General features: G+C 48.5%; 1 protein-coding gene across 3 annotated transcripts; it reads right to left on the reverse strand.

Moving 5' to 3' along the window:
- Positions 1 to 463: 463 nt before the first annotated feature.
- snx13 (sorting nexin 13) lies at positions 464 to 19,474 on the reverse strand. Of its 3 annotated transcripts, none has more exons than XM_084696710.1 (26): positions 19,316 to 19,474; positions 12,975 to 13,087; positions 12,505 to 12,607; positions 12,266 to 12,355; positions 11,250 to 11,371; positions 10,869 to 10,990; positions 10,546 to 10,650; positions 10,288 to 10,376; positions 9,905 to 9,988; positions 9,631 to 9,769; positions 9,379 to 9,467; positions 8,847 to 8,946; positions 8,476 to 8,669; positions 7,939 to 8,043; positions 7,652 to 7,784; positions 7,316 to 7,353; positions 7,007 to 7,076; positions 5,500 to 5,675; positions 5,295 to 5,402; positions 5,094 to 5,204; positions 4,769 to 4,930; positions 4,576 to 4,647; positions 4,186 to 4,331; positions 3,850 to 3,918; positions 3,653 to 3,765; positions 464 to 3,294 (listed from the first exon to the last, which is right to left on the reverse strand). In XM_084696710.1, exons 1-26 carry the CDS (start codon positions 19,325 to 19,327, stop codon positions 3,062 to 3,064), a joined length of 2,898 nt encoding a protein of 965 aa, XP_084552836.1. In that variant the 5' UTR covers positions 19,328 to 19,474; the 3' UTR covers positions 464 to 3,061. The 3 variants fall into 3 exon arrangements, with proteins under 3 accessions (XP_084552836.1, XP_084552835.1, XP_084552834.1); XM_084696709.1 differs by lacking the exon at positions 19,316 to 19,474 and adding an exon at positions 18,945 to 19,291 and having other exon boundaries at positions 5,500 to 5,642; XM_084696708.1 differs by lacking the exon at positions 19,316 to 19,474 and adding an exon at positions 18,945 to 19,291.
- Between the last annotated feature and the right edge of the window lie 577 nt (positions 19,475 to 20,051).

The following is a 20,051-nucleotide window of genomic DNA, read 5'->3' on the forward strand; positions in this document are numbered from 1 at the left end:
AAGTTTATGCAAGATGAAAGAGTTTCCCGGCGCCGAAGATAAGATTTGTCTGCGGACTGGTGTTTTCACACCATAGTTTATTTATGGTGAAAGCTATCTCTGGACAGTCAGTCAGTGCCAAGGTGTGTGTGTGTGTGTATGTGTGAGAGAGAGAAAGTGTGAATGTTTGTGTGAATGTTTGTGTAAGTCCCTAGGATCTCCTTAGCCTCTCTAAGCTGGTGGCAAAATATCCCGCTAACTCCCCAGGAATGTGTGCGGCAGAAGAGCAGCACTCATTCCACTGACAGAGACAAAGAATGACGTGATGAGACAGACAGGCAATGAATAGTCCTTCTACAAATACAAGTGACAGGACCAAAATAGATCATTTAACTACATTCTGAAATGTAACTGGCCAAACCAACTTGCACAACTCGGCAGTATGTCAACCCTCAACTCTTGAAGTAAGACACTACACACACACACTGGTCAGTTAGTCTGAGTTACTGTTTTATTATTAGTGTTATACTGTTCTGAGCGTAGCTGCTCCAAAGGAAGAGTTGATGATAAGCATGATGCAAAAACACCCTAAAAGTCCTTTTAAGTCGCATAAAATGACTGTGACATTCTGATTCTTTTTTTTGTTGTTTTGTTAAAGAAAAATATGAAAATAGAGTTGACAGTACATTTAGGCACACTATTGATACACACTGTACACCGATATGCACAATTTTCATTTTCATTGATTCATATGTACTGGGGATGAAATTAAAAATAAACCTGACAAGCCATCCTACATGGAGCAATGAGGCGATGCCTAAAGGCTTAGTCACCTTTTGTCACCTCTTCCAGTACAGTGACACACATCCTCCTCCCTTTTTAGCATCGAGGTCAGAGTTCATGTCCTCATTTAGCCAATCAGAATCCCCCAGACCTGCTCAGTGCAAGCCAATCACAGCAGACAAGGGACAGTTCCATCCAATGGCAGCAGCAGAATGGAGCTCTGTTCAGCCAATAGGATGGCTCTCCCACAGTCACTCTCCGGTAAGTGCTCTTCAGCAGTGATTCTATTGGTCACAGGACAGATTTCCTGTGATGCTATTGGTCAGGAGATGCTTCTCTCCATCCTCGCATCGATTCATTCATCAGAAACAGAGAACAGGTTTGTATGCATGAGCCCCATTTGCTGTCACTGAACCAACAAGCATTCCAGCTTGTTCAAGGAGTGACAGTTAACTTTAGACCAACTGCCTCTCAGGTCTTCAGTCTCCCCTCTGCTCGGAACTCTCTTGCTACTACCGAGACGACGGAGAGCGCAGATTCACCGGGAGGGAGGAGAAGAAAAGACTTATAAAACAAGTCTGTAAAAAAAACACTGTACTTTACATCAACGGAATGTAAGTTGTTGGGATCAGCAGATTTTTTTTCTCCTTTTTTTTTTTTTAAGGGAAAATTCTTAATTTTTGTGTCATTTCTCCAACCAGTATTGACGTGTTTTTTTTTTCTTCAATATACAATTATTTGAATATACATGCATTAAAGAAAAATATTGCACAAAATTAAAAGTGATTAACAAGGGATATATCTCCATTTCTGTTTTTCTTTCTGTGACGTAGTCATGTGTAAGAAGAGCTACTTCTAGCACGCGTGTCTTGGTCTGTAATATTAAGGCTGATTCACTAACTTACACTGGCACAGTTTCTGACTGAGGAGGATTGCATCTTAGTGCTAACACACACTCACATGTACACCCACACACACACACACAACCACACACATACCTTCTCATTCAGAACAACAGGAATACACTAGAGACCAGTCACCAGTACATTCTTTGCAGCATATCTCTGTATGCTGGGACAGACAGAGATCTCTCCTCGACAGGGACCAAGAGTCACACAATTCATCCTGCTCTGTAGTCTCATGTTCTTGAGTGTTGTTTTTCCCCCCCTCACATGATCATCAAAATGAAGCACAAGTTATGCTGTCAGTGTCTCCACATCATACATACAAACACGTATACAGAGAACAGCTGGAGCTTTGGTTGTCAGGGTTACGACAGTAGCGTTAAAAATGGGTGTGTCTTTAGCCTATCCTAGAAGGGTTAGGTTAAGCATAGGTGATGTCACTTCTCAGAAAAATAAAATAACAACCACACACGCACAAAAAACAAAACAAGAACAGCAAAAACCAGTCAAAACCTTCTTGGAACACCATGAGGAAGGCCTTACGTCAGAAAAAAATTCTTCCGAATAAATAATCTCAACAGCCTTCCGTGTCTGCTATCTCGAGTTTGACCTACCGCTACAGACAAATTTGGTAATATCAATATGTATACCATGACATTTTGTGTTCATACACTGGCGACGTTTTAGAAAATGGTGATCAAAGACGATGCCTGTGCCTTGGGCTGGCTTGAAGACGTTGAATTTAGGTGCAATAAAAAAAACAAACAGTGGCCAGACGGCCCTCAGCCTGAGCTACTCAGGAGACAGAAGCAGAAAGGGGCAGGGGAGGCGGGGCATAAGGGAGTAAGGCGTGAAAGGGGGGGGGGGGGGGAGAGCATGTTCCATACCCCCACACTATCTCTACTCCTGCAGGTTAAAAACATACATGTCTTTGGTCCGCTCTGGGCTGACCACACAGATCAAATAAAAACAATAATCTTCAAACAGAAACTTCAAAGAAAAGAGGGGTAAAAAAACAACGACAACAAAAAAAAACTATTGAAATAAACATAACCTCCTCCCGTTATCGCCCGCTACATTTAGTCTCTTGGTGGCACGAATGGGAGAGGGGGTGGGGGGGTTATGTTTCTGTGTTTGTGAGAGGAGAGAGGACTCAGTATGAGAAACTCTCTGGACAGAGATCTCGTTACCTAGGCTAGTCCGGCAGGGAAGGGAGCAGTGATAACTCGTTCGCGGGAAGGACACAGACTAATAATGTTCCCTCACACAAACACGCTTCACCTAAATCATCACGTATAACCTACACACGCGCCTCACCCTCAGCCACGCGCCGTGTGTGTGCGTGCGTGCGTGAGAGAGCTTGTGCGCTCGTGCGCTCTTTCCCTTCCCTCCTGTCACCTCTTGAAGCAGGCTTTTTGTTTCTGCGAGTATCTGTGAGTGCGCGGGGAGCGGGAGTGCAGCTTGACAAACAGCTCTGGGAACTTGTACTGGGGGAACATGGTCTCTAGGAAGCCCTCCAGGAACACGTAGACCAGGCGGCGGTTCATGGGCTGGTGCTGGAACATGTCGAAGACGCGGAGGATGCCCTTGCGGGTGGTGTCCGCTCCGATGATGTGCTTTAGCTCGTCTGTTGAGGAGGAGGGGGGGGATTAAGGCGAGAGCGGGAAGTACAAAAGCAGAGCAAGTCATATTTCGGTATCCCAGAATCCCCTGCAAGAATTAGATTGTGTAACCTCAGGTTAAGCCTGTGAGGTTAGGATTGAGTGTGTGATGTTGACCTGGGCCAAAGCAGAGATAAGTAGGACAGTGAGGCTATCCTGAGTCAGCACAGTAAAGCCAAGGACTCTCAGGGACAGGGTAGTATGAACCACAGCACATGCTAGTTTTGAGGCTAAGAGGTTTCACTCGTAAACCCTGCCTCTGAGGGTGTGTGTGAGAATGCGTGTGTGTGTGAGAATGTGTGTGTGTGTGTGAGTATATCTTACCTGGCATGATTCCCAGGAGGTTGGTCTTGGCAGCAACTCGTGTCCTCATGCGAATGCTCTTGTCCCGGCGAGGTAAAGTCTCAGCCAGAATACCATTGGGCCAGTATGAATCCCTGAACACGGATAGGTACGCTGAGAGTTATGGACAGGTTCCCTGACCAATCAGGAGGCAGAACACATAAAAGCATAGGGGTTACCTGAACTTCTTGACGTAGTCTGCCACCTGCTCTGGAGATGTCATGTAGTCCACATGATCCACGATCTTCCTACAGAACAGAGACCACACACAGTGAGAGAGAGAGAGACAGAGAGAGAGACAGAAAAAGACAAAGAGGGAGAGAGAGAGACAAAGAGGGAGAGAGAGAGAGAGAGAGACAAAGAGAGAGACAGAGAAAGACAAAGAGGGAGAGAGAGAGAGAGACAAAGAGGGAGAGAGAGAGAGAGACAAAGAGGGAGAGAGAGAGAGAGAGAGAGAGAGAGAGAGAGAGAGAGGGAGAGATTGTGTGTGACACGTGTGTGTGTGTGTGTGGTACCTGTTGATGGTGTCTCCGTAGGTGGCTCTGATGAGTTGCTGCAGAAGGTTCTTGATGTTTCTGCGTAACCACTGGTTCCTCTCCTTCAGGTCGAACACCTCGTCCATCAGCAGCAGCATCACACGCAGGGGGATGTTGTCATCCACCTACACACACACACACACACACACACTAATATGAACTACACACTTTATTCCAGATTTAATTCAGAGACAACAGAGAGAGACAGTAAAGCAAAGGAGAAGAAAAGACCCGGGCTGGAATCAAACCCCGGCCCCTTCTGTGAAGCCTTAGGTCTATTGGTGCATGCTCTTACCCGGTGAGCCACTCAAGTCAACTTTTTGCATTTCTCATACAAACAAACACATCTACTCACACATACACACTCACATTATCATCCAGCTGTGCGGAGACTCTGCAGTGTTCCGGGTCGATGTCAGACTTGGGCAGCATCGGAGGCACCTAGCAGCAACAAGACACATCTGGTCAGTCAGAGAGCGAGCGACCAAAGCTCGGTCCTGGAGAACGGCAGTCAGCCGTGGAGCGGAGGCAGCTAGCCGAGGCAGCTGGCGGAGGGAGCTACCTTGAATACGGACTGCTTGAAGTCCTGCCCCAGCCTCTCTGACATGCGGCCCATGTTGTCTGAGACCTTGTTCATCCCCTCAGCCAGGCTGTCGGGGAGAGCCTTGACCGCCTGGGACACGTTCCTCATGGAGCTGCGGAGCGGGTTCACAAACGTGTCCATCTGGTGGTGTGTGTGTGTGTATGTGGGGGGGGGGGGGGGGGGAGGTAAACATACGTTAAGACACACACAAGGGTGGAAAAAATATTTGCAAACATAAAGTGCCGGAAATGCCCATGGAAGAATTCCTGTGTATGGCAACCCTGGTGTATGTTTCTGTGTGTACCTTGCGTGCAAAGTCTCCCTTGCCCTTGTTGTAGGCCTTGTTCTCCAGGAAATCATACACGTAGGGTACCAGAGTGGGGCAGGCCTTCACCATCTCAGGGTTCAGCAGCAACTACAACACACACACACACATTGGTGAATGTGTGTGACACAATCCATAAGCGACATAAGCACATATCAAACAGATAACCTGCACACACACCTGTAGGTATGTGTTGAGGTCTTTTTTCCTCTTCTCCAGGAAGTCTCGGTCCATGTTGTTGAAAGTCTTTTTCCCCGGAAGTTTGAGGATAGAGGTCAGGTTCTCGAACTGTTGCGGGAAATCATACGAAACAACGCATGTTTATCGATTCTGTCAACCCCCGAACACACACGCAAACACACAACCGCACAACACACACACACACCTGTTCCGTGATCCTCATGTGGAAGTCGTGGAAGTCGGAGTAGCGGCGGTAGGTCTTCCAGCAGTCCTCGCTGCCGTCTTGGCTGCGCCGGAACACGGTGATGGCGTAGAGTGCGTAGGTCTTACCGTGGTCGTTACACACCCCTGAGCCCAGCAGCAGGGGAAGAGAAGCATCAGCTATTGAGATGCCCAGGGAAAGGAGGGGAGAGGAGGGAGGGAAGGAGAGAGAGGAGAGGAGGAGGGGGAGAGGGAGAGGAGAGAGCGAAGAGAGGGGGGAGAGAGAGAGGAGAAGGGGGGAGAGGGAGGAGGAGGGGGAGAGAGAGGGGAGAGGGAGAGGGGGGAGAGGGAGAGGAGGAGGGAGAGAGAGGAGAGGGGGAGAAGGAGGGGAGAGAGAGGAGGGAGGGAGGGAGAGAGGGAGGAGGGGGAGAGAGAGAGAGAGAGAGAGAGGAGAGAAGGGGGAGCAAAGGGGTTGGAGAAGAGGAGAGAGGGAGTAGAGGAAGGGGTGGATGGGGGAAGGTAGTGCACCAAAATGTATGAGTGGAGAGAGAGACGAACAGATGAAGAGTGTAGCAGAGAGAGAAAACACAGCCAGGGAAAAGAGAGCGGAGGAATGTGGGAGAAAACAAGACAGGAATGAAACATGGAGGGAAAAAAGGAAGGAAAGTGGAGGAGGGGGGGAAGAAAAAGAGAAGAAACAATAAAGGTGATGGAGTGACAAAAGAAGAAAACTGGAAAAATAACAGGTGACAGAAACACATGAGATGATCAGTACCCCGCGGAGGTGAAAGGGTTATGGGCAGACGGAGAGAGAGAGGTCGAGGGAGGGCTAGTCAGGGGACAGGGGGGGGTTTAGTAGGTGACACAGTACCACTCACACACACTTCTCTGACGTTAGGCCCCGTTAGGTGTTAGGCATGAGTGACAGCCCCATCCTCACAACCCCAAACCATCCCGAGGGTGACGCAGCACTGTCTGTCACCACACCTGTCATCGCCGCCGGCTCACATCCGCTAGGCTAACGAGCATCTCCTTTGGTCCACGCTCCCCACCTCCCTCCCCCCCTTCGCCCGCCTGCAGCGTATTCTCACTGAGAAACAATACTCGTTGAGAAAACGTCCAGTACGTGCTTTGAATTCCACATTCAAGTTGTCTTTTAAGCGGCAGGAGGCGTCGACGGTGACAGGTCTGGTGTAGTTTGGGGGGGGGGGTCAGTGACACAGACGATTCTTTATATTACAGCCCGTTATTAGATGAGAGAACCCCTATTTGCCATGAGGTATCGTGTAGTTACCAAATAAATCCGTTTTCTTGGCTGTAAAATAAAGCATTACAGTCACATGCCTTGGGGGGACTTTCCAGACATAACTATTGCATCTTAACAATTGACTACACAAGCACAAAGCACCTCCCATGGTTGAGAAAACCATTGCAAGAACAATAGAATCCAAATGCACTCACTAAATATGTGTCAGTAAGTGCACTTGGCGTGTGTGTGTTGGTGTGTATACCTGTATCAGAGATGAAGGCATGTAGCTGCATAGTATCGTCATGGCAGGAGTTTGACAGGTCGTCCAGAGACTGAAACCAGAGAAGAGAACCATCCGATGATTTGCCTATTAACACCTGAACTACAGCACAAGTCAACATAGGGTCAAGTATCTCCCAGCAGGCTTTACAAGGTCAAAGTCTAACAGCAGGATCATGAACAGCAGTCATATCATGTCTTTCTTTTTTTTTCTTTTTATGAGTCACCAAGAGTCAGCGGTTGTCACGACAACAAGGCGTCGTCGAGGTCAGGAGGAGAGAACAGGACTTACCAGATTTATGCTTCCTGTCGGAGAACCGTTGAATGATTCTGTGGAAGAACACAATGACGAGAGTTATGTGAACTGACTCAGTTAACTGTAGAGGCTAAAGTCACAGACACACATACACACAGACTAACAGACACGCACACTAACAGACACACAAACTAACAGACACATACTAACAGACACACACACTAACAGACACACGCACACACACAGACACACACTAACAGACACACATACTAACAGACACACACACTAACAGACACACACACTAACAGACACACACACACTAACAGACACACTAACACACACACTAACAGACAGACACACACAAACACTAACCTCCGTCTCCGTCGTCTGAGCCTCTGAAGCTGGGCTCCTTCAGCATGTCCAGCTCAGCCAGCATGCGGACGTACAGAGGACTCTGTCTGAAGGAGGGGTAGTACCTCTCATCACGCAGCATCATGTCGTACACCTGACAAACACACACACACAGGTACAGAATAAGTATGGCTAATGAGCAGGTTCAACGAAGGAGTTGATACACAATTCTTGGTGTGGCTGCAAAAATCTTTTTTGAAGAAAAAAAAAAAAAAAAAAAAAGGTTTCGAAAAGGCCCACACACACACCTTTCTTTGGATGTCGTCAAATATTTCTGGCGTGGGGTCTTCTTTCTGCAGCTTCTCCCCCAGCCTCAGCACACTGGCCTCGTCCACCTGGACCCTAGGGGAGGCCTGGCGAGGTGGTGGGGGGGGGGGGGTAGAATGAGATCCCATCAGGGGTGGTTGATAAAACAAAAACACTAACCCATAAACGAACTCTGAATCAGTGGTTACATCGCCCACACAGGGAGACCTCCCCCCTAGCCTTGGCCCGCTCCCCTGGTCACCCTAACCCGCTCCCCTGGTCACCCTAACCCTCTCCCCCGGTCACCCTAACCCTCTCCCCCGGTCACCCTAACCCTCTCCCCCGGTCACCCTAACCCTCTCCCCCGGTCACCCTAACCCTCTCCCCCGGTCACCCTAACCCTCTCCCCCGGTCACCCTAACCCTCTCCCCTGGTCACCCTAACCCTCTCCCCCGGTCACCCTAACCCTCTCCCCCGGTCACCCTAACCCTCTCCCCTGGTCACCCTAACCCTCTCCCCTGGTCACCCTAACCCGTTACCTTGTCAGAGAGGTACTGCTCGAACACACCCAGCGCCGCTGCCTTCAGCAGGCCTTTGGTGGCCCCGGCCTGCTTCCTGCCGTCCTTCTGCAGAGCCTCCATCACCTCCATCTGCTGCTGGGCCGTCACGCGGTAGCCCTCCACCGTCAGCCAGAAGAATAGCTCCGCCTGGGCCCCTGCGGCCTGCATGTAATCTGCATGGAGGGGGAGGGGGTCAGGGGGGTCAAGGGGAGCTGTTGTCTTGGGGTCCCAGTTTATGTGATACTATTGACCACAGAGGTTTACGCAGGAACAATGTCAGGGAATGCAAATGTGAGGAGCTTAAAGGAGGTGTTGTGTTCAGAGGTAGATGCTGAGCGGTGAGGTTTTACCCATGAAGAACTGCAGGGCAATGTTGTGCACTAGGATGTGCTCCAGAGGTATAATGCACAGCTTGCCGAAGTTTGCCGCCAGTTTCAAGGCGTCCACCTCCTACAAAGAGAGGGAGAGTTTGATAGAAAGAGAGATGTAGATGAGAGAGAGAGAGAGAGAGAGAGAGAGCGAGAGAGAGCGAGAGAGAGCGAGAGAGAGAGCGAGAGAGAGCGAGAGAGAGCGAGAGAGAGCGAGAGAGAGCGAGAGAGCGAGAGAGCGAGAGAGAGCGAGAGAGAGAGAGAGAGAGAGAGAGAGAGAGAGAGAGAGGGAGAGGGAGGGACAGTAGAGAGAGAGAGAGAGAGAGAAAATCAGGATTATAGAGAGACAGCGACAAGAGAGCGAGAGACATCAAAAACAAACACCATGTGGTCTGGGGGAGAGAGTGGTGTGTGAGTGGGGTTTCTAATCCCTCTCTCAACACAGACGGTCCTGTGAGGTCACCCCTCCCTCACCCCTCCGGAGGGTCAGGAGTAGAGGAAGCAGGCCGCTCACCTTGCCAGACTGGAGCCTCTGGATCCTGGTCTCACACACCTTCTTCACAAACAGCAGACTGTTGATCTGATTCTTTATCACGTTGATGTCTGAGGTAGGATCAAAGACAAAGACAGATTAAGGTTCCATTTTCAGTATTCACGAGTTCCATAAAAGGTAGCGACATACTTACATACACATGTTGAGGGTTTGAATGTGTGTGTATTTATGTGTGTGTGCGCACGTGTGTGCGCGCGTGCGGTGTGTGCGTACCGTCTCCTGCTGTGTCCAGAGAGCGCAGGTACTGCAATTCCTCCAGGGCCTTGTCTTTGACCGCCTCCAGTTCAGCCACCCTGTCCGTCAGCTTCAGAATGTTCATGAAGGCCTCGTAGTTACAGCTCGAGTCTCTGATCTGGATGGACCGAACACACACACACACACACACACTCTTCTCAGCGGACGCTTCAAACGGCACTTCATGCTAGCGGTACACTCTGTTGCGAACAGGTTATAGGTAGCATTAGGTGGCATTAGTACGAGGTCTCACCATCCAGATGACAAACTGGTTGATGTAGTCTGGGTCGCTGAGCTGGTTGATCAAAGGAAGGAGCACCCCCCGAGCCAGGACCTCCTACACCACACACACACACACACACACACACACACACACACACACACAGCAGAAAACATTACCGCATTCTGGAAGACATAGAATCACAGAAACCTCCAAAATCGCATATTGTTTAAAAGACAATCCTGCCCTTAAAATACATCTTTGAAATGTACTCTACATTTGATTATTTTTTTTTTTTTACGTGTGGTAAGCAGGGCAGATAATGAGTACACGTTTGTGTGTGAGTGAAGTGAAAATCTTTGACTGCATGTATGTGCGGGTGTGACTGTGTGCGTGTGTGAGACTGTTGCACTCACCCTAAGGAAGTATCTCATGTTCTTGTTGTGGAAATCTCCAGGAGGTAGTAACAGATACAGCAGCACCTCACACAGGTCCCTCAGGAAACCTGAACACACACACACACACACACACACACAAATACATGAATCCCTGGGCCTGTAGCAGGAGATACTCAGTCCTGCTTGGCAGAGAGGTGTGCGTGTGCACGTGTGGTTGTGTCTGTGTGGTTCTGTGTGTGTGTGTGTGTGTGTGTGTGTGTGTGAGAAGGTTCTTACCCTCCTCGTCTTTGTGAGAGGTGCACACCACGTCCCGACAGATCTTCCTCTCCATCTCCACCTCAGCCTCGAAGAACGAGTCCACCAGCTCTTCAGATACATCTCCTGTGGAGGAGATCACCATCATCATCATCACCATCATCACCATCATCACCATCATCACCATCATCATCACCTCCACCTTCCAACAACTTTAGAGTTGATGAACTACTGAATTCAATTTACAGTAGAGACACTGTGTGTGTGAAAAATGTGGGTTCTGTGGGTTGTTATATTAGTGTGTGTATGTGTGCACGTGTGTGTGTGTGTGTGTGTGTCCATACTCTGCTTGTTGTCCTCCCTCTCTCCCAGCCTGTCCTGGGCCTTCCTGAAGACTCTCAGGTGAGTGGCTAGGTCGTCCACCAGACGAGTGGTGAAGTAAGGCTGCCAGTCCACCTCTTTGGACCTGAACACACCCATCAACACGCACACAACACCCTTCATATACGCCTACGTGTGTTTTTATTAACATGTCAATAAAAACACACTCCATAAGCATGACCCATCCATTCCCTCAATAATCGACTACAGAATAATATAAATTGTCTTGGATGTATATCAAGCACAGGAAGTGCATGGTTCCAGCACAGGAAGTGCATGGTTCTGGCACAGGAAGTGCATGGTTCTGGCACAGGAAGTGCATAGTTCCAGCACGGGAATCATACCGTGTGGAGAACTGGACAAGTGCGTTCTGGAGTGTCTGTCTGATCTCTAGTAGGAAGGAGTCGTCCTCGCTCAGAGTGTAGTACCAGTACTGGATATAGTCCCTCAACGCAAACTGGATGACCTGGGAAAGACCACGAGAGAAGAGCAGATGACCTACATTATGACTGCACAAAAGTGAAAGTTCTAGTCCATATAGATATAAAATAAAGAGAACACACACACACAAATCAAATCAAGCAGTCTTCTTAATCCCATTTCCTGTTTCCACACAGACGCGACTATAAGAACCATATAACTCATTCTTAACTAATAGCCTACATAACAGTCCACTAAGGGAGATGGAATTCTGCTAGACAGACAGAGAGGCCACAGAGAGCAGTCCTGATGATTGGAGGAGCTGTTGTGGGGTTACTCTGTGTCACGCATAGCTGCACGGACGAAAGCATACACTTGCAAGTGAAAAGGCCGTAGTGTGCATTGTTATTTTTAAAAAAGAAGAAGGAGCTACCAAGGAACAGCACAGAGACAGAGAGAGAGAGAGAGAGAGAGAGAGAGAGAGAGAGTAAGAAAAAAAGAAACAAAGTAGGTCAAGTCATCTGACACAAAAAAAAAACACTAAGTGCAAGGTCAGCAAGACCCTTCTCCAGCTGAGTGACATATCAGAGGGTAACATAAACCTTTAGCTATGTAGCTTGGCTGTCAGAGGGCTGCTTGTCCCCGTGACAGCCCCAGGGTGTGCACCAGAGCCTGCACACCACCCCAGGATGTGCACCAGGGCCTGAACACAGCCCCAGGATGTGCACCAGAGCCTGCACACCACCCCAGGATGTGCACCAGGGCCTGAACACCGCCCCAGGATGTGCACCAGGGTCTGAACACAGCCCCAGGATGTGCACCAGGGTCTGAACACCACCCCAGGATGTGCACCAGGGCCTGAACACCGCCCCAGGATGTGCACCAGGGTCTGAACACAGCCCCAGGGTGTGCACCAGGGCCTGAACACCTCTCTTCTCACCTGCTGCAGCGGCTCGTCTATAAAGTTGGAGCCGGTCAACCTCCGATCGATCTTGATGGGCTTCTGCTCCAGCTTCATCTCATCCAGCGTCTGAGTGAAGGACAAGACGACGGATGAGTGTGTGTGGGGGGAGTGGGGGAGGGTTCAGAGTTCAAGCTCACATTCAATTTAATAAACTATGATTATGTGTGTGTTTAGGTTCTATGTTTGTGGGTAAGGCTGTGTGTGTGCTTTCATACCTTTAGGATACCCGTTGCCGTGGGCGACAAGTAAGAGTGCTCGCACATCTCCAGGTGTTTCTCTGAGTTGGTCTTCCCGTACAACAGCGTGACGGCAAAACCCCTGCAAACGGAAGGAGGACGCTCGCATCAGGCCTCCGACGCCACGCTCTGGAACAGCCATTCCTCCAACACTACCACGCTCTGGAACAGCCATTCCTCCAACACTACCACCCTCTGGAACAGCCATTCCTCCAACACTACCACGCTCTGGAACAGCCATTCATCCAACACTACCACGCTCCGGAACAGCCATTCCTCCAACACTACCACGCTCTGGAACAGCCATTCCTCCAACACTACCACGCTCTGGAACAGCCATTCCTCCAACACTACCACGCTCTGGAACAGCCATTCATCCAACACTACCACGCTCTGGAACAGCCATTCCTCGTATGTGCATGAGGAGCAAATATAGACGCTCTACTTACCCTCCGACGAAGCAGAAGATGTAGAAGGCCAGATAAAATATAGCAAAGGGTCCGAAGGTGATGAGGAAAAGCACAACTCCAAGACCCCCCCATCCCCAGATGGACAGGCTGGCCTGTAAGACACACACACACACACACACACACACACACACACTCAGTACAGGTGACCTTCTTACTGCAGTGACTGTGAAACTCATTTAGCTACTTATTTAAACTGTCCAATGGAAGATCCTATATTGGAGAGATACGGGACCCGAGGATATGACATGTCCTATATAATGTTTCCAATCCCTTAGTGCATTTGGTGGCGACAAACGGGACACAAACACCAAATCACTGGCATTCTCTTTAAAGTGCCTACGTCAGGAAATAAAAGAAACTTTAAAGAGAGAAGTGGGCTTAGTAGGACAAGAGAGGGAAAGAGAAGGAGAGAAGGAGAGAAAGACAGAGAGTTTTCATCCTCTGGCTTCCTGTTATTGCCAGTGCAGGAAACAGACATCTCTCACATCTGACCTCACAGTACCCTCCCTGACCCAGTACAGCATGCAGGCTAACAAGCTAACAATACCCGTTCTGAACAATGCTAGCTAGCTAGCTTCAGTGGAGGGTTGCACGCTAAGGCAGGGGAGGCACAAGCTAGTTCTCAAATCATATCCCTGCCATGGCACTGACACAGATAGAGACAGACTAGCAGGCTAATACCAGCTCTGCCTTGACCCGCTAAGGTCACCTGGCCTGGAAGCTTTTCTGCTTGCCTTGGGAGACATCCAGGTAGACCTACTACTTGGATGTTGAGACGCTGTTTAGACATTCTAGTTAGATGTCTGGGGTCAGGTTGGTTGTATAGGTGGGACCAGCGGGCATCTGTAAAGCTCTATGTGACATTGCTTGCAAAAAAATCGAATCAAATTTGATTGGAACAGGGATGCTTCGAAACACCCAATACACTAGTCGTAGTCCAAACCACCTCGTCAACACGGTAGCTTTGCTGACGCAATGCGTTCATTTCGAAGAAGCTTTCATCCAAATCGACTGGGGAGGAATTCGAACCCGTGACCTCTCGTCTGCAGTCAAAACGCCCTCCCACTGCGCCATACCCATATTTCAGATAGTAGGGCGGGGCTTCGTTCCAGGGGAGCTGGGTGAGGCTGGCAGACCCTGGTGTACAGCAGCAGTGAGGCCCACCAGAGGTGCCCTCAACCCAGGGAGTGTGACGGTGACTGGGGCCGTGGCTCTGCCCTCTGGGGGAATCAGCTACTCCAGGTGCAGGAGGGAGGAGAGAACTAGGCCGCGTTAATGAGAGAGGCTGAGAGGCGTCGTTGTAAAGCGACACGAGGCGCCGAGTGTGTGGATACAAACACACACACACGCGCTTGTACACCCATACACACAACGTGCACACACGCACAGCCACACACGCACACCCTGTGCGGGTCCACGCTGGCTCTGAGCGTATCAGAGAGTCAGATGGCTGAGCGGTGAGGGAGTCGGGCTAGTAATCAGAAGGTTGCCGGATCGATTCCCCACCATGCCAAATGACGTTGCGTCCTTGGGGCAAGGCACTTCACCCTACTTGCCTCGGGGGGGGGAATGTCCCTGTCGCTCTGGATAAGAGCGTCTGCTAAATGACTAAATGTAAATCAGATTGAGATCAGACCGTAATGATCTGAGAAGATAATGTAGCCTTGATGGCAGGGCTTCCCGGGCCTGCGAAGTGCACTGCTGACAAGCTCATCCGAGGACAACAAACACTTTGTTCTGTCTGCCTCGCATCTATCATAGTCTAATATCTGATGATACCCATTAGGACCTCCATTAACCGCATCAATCGACCGGTTCACCCGCGTAAATTTAGACAACACAGCCAACCGACCAATCGGAACACAGAAAACATGACGCCAGTGAGCAAATGAGACGTTACTATATAGGAATGTCGGACGTTTATGAATAGTCATTCATAAATGTGGCTTCTTCAGTCCAATACAATCCATGAGGTTGTTTACGATTTTGGTTTAAAAGCACCAAAATATCAAATAAAACTGGTTGTTGCAACCAGAAATTGCCTGTCTGACACAAGGCCCAGAAGACAGTCAGACCAAAGCGTTGACAAGTCGTAACACATACCCCATTATGCAGGTGGAACAATACCACTGGCTAAACACATCCTCTCAGTGTCAATGAGCACGGCTCAAAAACCAGTTGAACCAACACAGGGGCGGGCAGACGGACGGAATGTGAATCACCTCAGGCGTGCGGGCGCTTTAAGAATGTGTCGAAACCCGCCTGCCCTCTTTCACATCGCCCCACTGCAATCATGGGCCATATGGGATGGAAGGAGAAAGGCTTAGCCAACGCGGGATGGGAGGCCAGAACCAAAGCTAGCTCTGACTGACAGCATCAGAAGACTGGAACCAGTGGAACTCTCAGGCAAGGCAATGCAGCACAACCACCTCACGGCCAAGCTGCAGCCTTAGAGCATAAACAATGTTTACAGCGTTTCATCGCCGCTGGGTAGAGATCTGCGGCAAAAGGCCGCTGCGATCCCGGGAGTGGTCTTCCTGAGAGGAGGATGAGGAGGGTGGCATTGGCAAGATCTCATGGGATCAGAACAAGTAGGCTAAATCACATGGGATCTACACACAAGTCATAAACCATAGCCCCAGATAATGAGACACCATGTGATCTAAGGCTTAGACCCAGGCTCCCGTGACACTTCTGCAACTGATGGATCATATCGAGAGAGGGGGGGGGGATCCATCCCATAATGCCGAACTCTCACCTAGGTTACTAATGCTCAACGGAGAGCATATCAAATCCTAGAAAGCTGAAGGCCAGATTGCAGTGCATGGGGACCACAGTTGACATGTCCTGCAGAGCGGCGTGAGCGAGTCGTGAAACTGGGGCTCAATAAGAGACAGCTCACAGGCACTGACTCATTACAGCTTACCCGGCTTAAACTTTGCGCCATCTGTTCCAGCAATCACACCACCAGACAGATCTCTAAGCTAACCCCCCCCCACACACACACACACACACAGATTTTTCAAAAACTTCAGGTGATGCTTCATGTGCGAAGACACGAGACACGCCGGCCCGATGGCGGACGCTCCCCAACGCCGTGCCGGAACAACGTCTCTGGGCCGCGGTTAACGTTAGCGCCGCGCCGAGGCTCTGGTTGAGAGTCACCAGCGGTGGCTCTCACTTCAAACAGAGAGCTGGCCTGTTTACAATGCAGCCCCCTCCAAACACTGCCTCTGTGTTACCAGAAGCTTCACCCTCAATCAGCAGCCCTGTTTCTGCTTACTGACACATTCACTCTGATCCACTGCCAACTTGCTGGGTAGGTTCCTTACAAACATATCTCTACACACACACTTTAAACACACACTACACTACACATGCACGTTGGAAGAGGGGGGGGGGGGTCACTAACGCACTTCCGGAGTTTTAACACCTGGCAGTAAAAAGGTATTTAGAGATGTCCTTGACGCCAGCCTTTCCCTTTAACTCACACACACACGCGCGTCACAGCAGCCCTGGCCAGAGTTATCAAAGTACAGAGGTGACGCGTCACAATAGGGTGCTCTGACAACAGCCAGGCTGGTGGCAGCTAAGACCATGACATGGGTTGTAAAGGACTAGCTGAAGGAAGGAGGGAAAGGGGGGGGGGGGTATAAAGCAGGGCTTAAGTGACCCTGGACAGCCAGGGGTAAAGTTCCTGCCTGTCCAGAGCAAGGGGTTAACACAGCCCATTAAACTTCTCCTCTGAGAACTAAGGGGGGGAAAGTAGAGAGGGATTGGGAAAATACTGGGGATCGGCTCAGGAGGAGAAAATCCACAAGCAATCACAAAGGGGAATCATGACTCCAACGTTCTCATCATCCTCATGACCACCAGCGTTGGCGTCAATCCTAGTCCTCCGAGGTCTGGCAGGCTTCCTAGAGGTTTCTCTAGGACAGGGGGTTCCCAACCCTGGGCCTCAGGGGCCTCCCTGCCCTGCATGTTTTAGATGTTTCCCTGCTCCAACACACATGAATAAATGGTCGACCATTTATTTGAGTCAGGTGTGGAAACATATAAAACATACAGGACAGTGAGGCCCCTGAGGACCAAGATTTGACACCCCTGGTCTAATCCTACTGTTGTGTGTCTTGGTAGGATCCTAACCTGAGCAAACCGACTGATTCCTGTCTACGGCAGTTGACAGAAGATGGTTAGCTTACACTGCTGCTTGGCTGAGTGTTGACAATGACTGACACCACAGGTCATCTCTATTTCCCAATGCACAGAATACAGTCCTGCAGCATGTGGTTAGGAGAAGGCCGTGTTGAAATCTGTGAAACGAGCGTGGATCAATATAGCCGACGACATGAATTCCTACACTGGCTCAAAAGTCAAGTGACCGTTTTGTTTATATTGTTCTCGCTAGTGGCCTGCAGCGGACATGAAATAGGGTCATATTAACTTCATCCACTACACACGCACAACGCCTCATGCCCTGCACCGGCTCACATCCAATTGGCTGGCCTGTGCCCTATGCAGCGCCAGACAAATTTGATGTGAGCGATGCCTCAGCCTCCCTACCCCACAGCTTTGATTAAGACACCTTAATGAGGTTTAACCTACTTATGAGAGACACATTTCTGCCCGTCACTGGCCTAACGCTGCCTTCAGATATGACATCTTAGATGTGCTAATGGTGGGTTACTGCATCTACCTTTGGCTGTCAAATGCAGGCCGGTTCATAAGACAGCAAGACACTGTTGGTAGAACTGGGTGAATTTGTGGGGGCAGCATCATAACGTCTTAGTTTTATAACACACTGGATTACAAGTTGGCTCACCAAGCAGGGTAGAACCTATAGATAGCCTTTTGCACAGCGGTCAGATATAGAGGTGTTAAGCTATGCATTAGTGAGTATTTACATAGGTCAAGAGAGCAACTATGATATGATACACTGGCCATCTGCCAAGGGTCTGTGGCTACAGAACAGACCTCTTCGGATATAATGTGAATTAAAATAAGTAGTTAACACAATACATTTAATGTCAATCTTACTATTATCAAATGATTTGTATTTTTTCCGGTTTGTTATCATAGATAGAGGAAAGGAATACACGTATCAGTAAGAATTTAAATATGATGTGGCATACATTTATGACAGATTATATGACACACTAACTTGGACTTGATAAGACGATGGAAGGTTTGACTGGTGACTACCATGAAGAAGTAGACCAACGTTTTTACACAAATAATGTTGTAAATGGACAGATAAAGGATACGTTTTAAAAAGCCATTAGTGTAGACTTGATTTATCCTATCCAATAATAAAGGATTCTGAACCCACTTTTGATTATAACCAGTCATCAGTGAAACAGCCATCTGTAAAATGTGAAACGACGCTAAATACATTGACACTGTAAACAAAACTAAAACAAAACTAATTTACAGAATGGGCCTGTTCATATATTCCTTCACAATATTAACAAGGTCAACTTCTTATGATTCTCAACAATAATATATGTCATTTGACTATCATTCCCTGTTTACGTGCTATGTCATCATGATGTAGGTGTAAACAACAACCATTAGATATAAACGACGGGTACAGAGGTGAAGTGATTGAGGTTATTATTAAGCAAGCTACTAGATCATTCAGCAAGTGACTGTAATGGCATTCAACACCCAAAGCAAGTAGACATTGAACAAGGAAAAAAGATGATTGTGAGACAAGCTAACAGAATCAAGACATAAAAGTATATGGTACTACTTGAACAGCACTATATTGTTTATATAGCGCTAGTAACGCGGATTTGAAACGGAGTCAACTACGCGCTAGACCAGCTCGTTAATCTACTTGCTCTCCTGGAACTCATTCCACTTGCAAAACACAGCCATATATTGTCAAATAGCGCTAGGCAAATCGATAGCTAGCTTTATACTATCGGGCACGCCCATATCTCTCACCTGAATAATGTGTTGAAGCCATAAAGATTTTCTTCTGTCAGCAATGTTACTCATAATAATAGAAAAACATAACGTTTCTTATTCAACTAGTAGTGCTAACAAGCGAACTAAATTAAGCACGGCGTTGACGGTAGAGATATCCTAAGCTCATCGTATTAGCAGTGTAATCCTCGACTGACAGGCATTTAGCAGACGTTTTTTTAGAAAACAGAAAAGCTGTCTGCGGCGTCCTGTGTTTACCTGTGATTTGATGTTAGCTAGCTAACTAGCTAGCTAGAAGGCTAGGCAGGCTAAATACGAGGCTAGCTGTCATCGTCCAACGCACGGAAAACAAACTCGTACACGCGCATCCTTTACACGTCTTAACTTACCTCTGCAAACATAGTTTAAAAGGCTGTGGGTGCAGTGGCTTAGGCTAACCCCACCACATTTTATCACGCAAAAAATCTCCCTATTTTCTTGATTAAAAACGATTGTATTTCCAGTCTCCGTACTCTCCTCGGACAGTAGCCATGTTGCAAGCCTTACGTCTCGGGCACCCCTTTTTCGACGTCGCTCGCTGATTCGTTGACATATGATGACGCATGTAACACACCCGTGACTATCTGCTTTTGTTTTTTAAATTTCGATAGACAGTCAGCGATGTTCCTTACAGTTAGAGTGATATCATTAATTGTCAGACTGTATTCCGAATGCAGTTTTCTCGCTTGCTCAAAATATGATTGAATCACTGTATGATAACGCAAGGGCGGACTTTTGTGCTGCGACCTCATATCTCTACAGTGTAGTTTCAGCCATGCGAACTAAGAAAGGTTTAATACCATCTTTTAATTATCAAAGCATTGTGTGTGCGTTGCTGTGTATTTGCATTAGCATGGTCTTTTTTTATGTGACCTCACACTGCAGGGGAGTGTACACCTGTTGACCTACATTATTCAGTGACCTGCTGGCAGCTATACCCCATGTATATATACATATACCTATAGGCACTCGTAAAAAATCAACCGACAGACAGATAAGAGCTTTTTGCTGTGGTGATAACAGTACCTCTCTCCAGGTTTGCAGAACCCCAGCAGGGTCACACAGCAGGCAAGGGTGCAGGCAAAT

Source organism: Hypomesus nipponensis, chromosome 4 (genome assembly GCF_054491055.1).
Source record: "Hypomesus nipponensis isolate SF chromosome 4, ASM5449105v1, whole genome shotgun sequence".
NCBI classification, from domain to species: Eukaryota; Metazoa; Chordata; class Actinopteri; order Osmeriformes; family Osmeridae; genus Hypomesus; species Hypomesus nipponensis.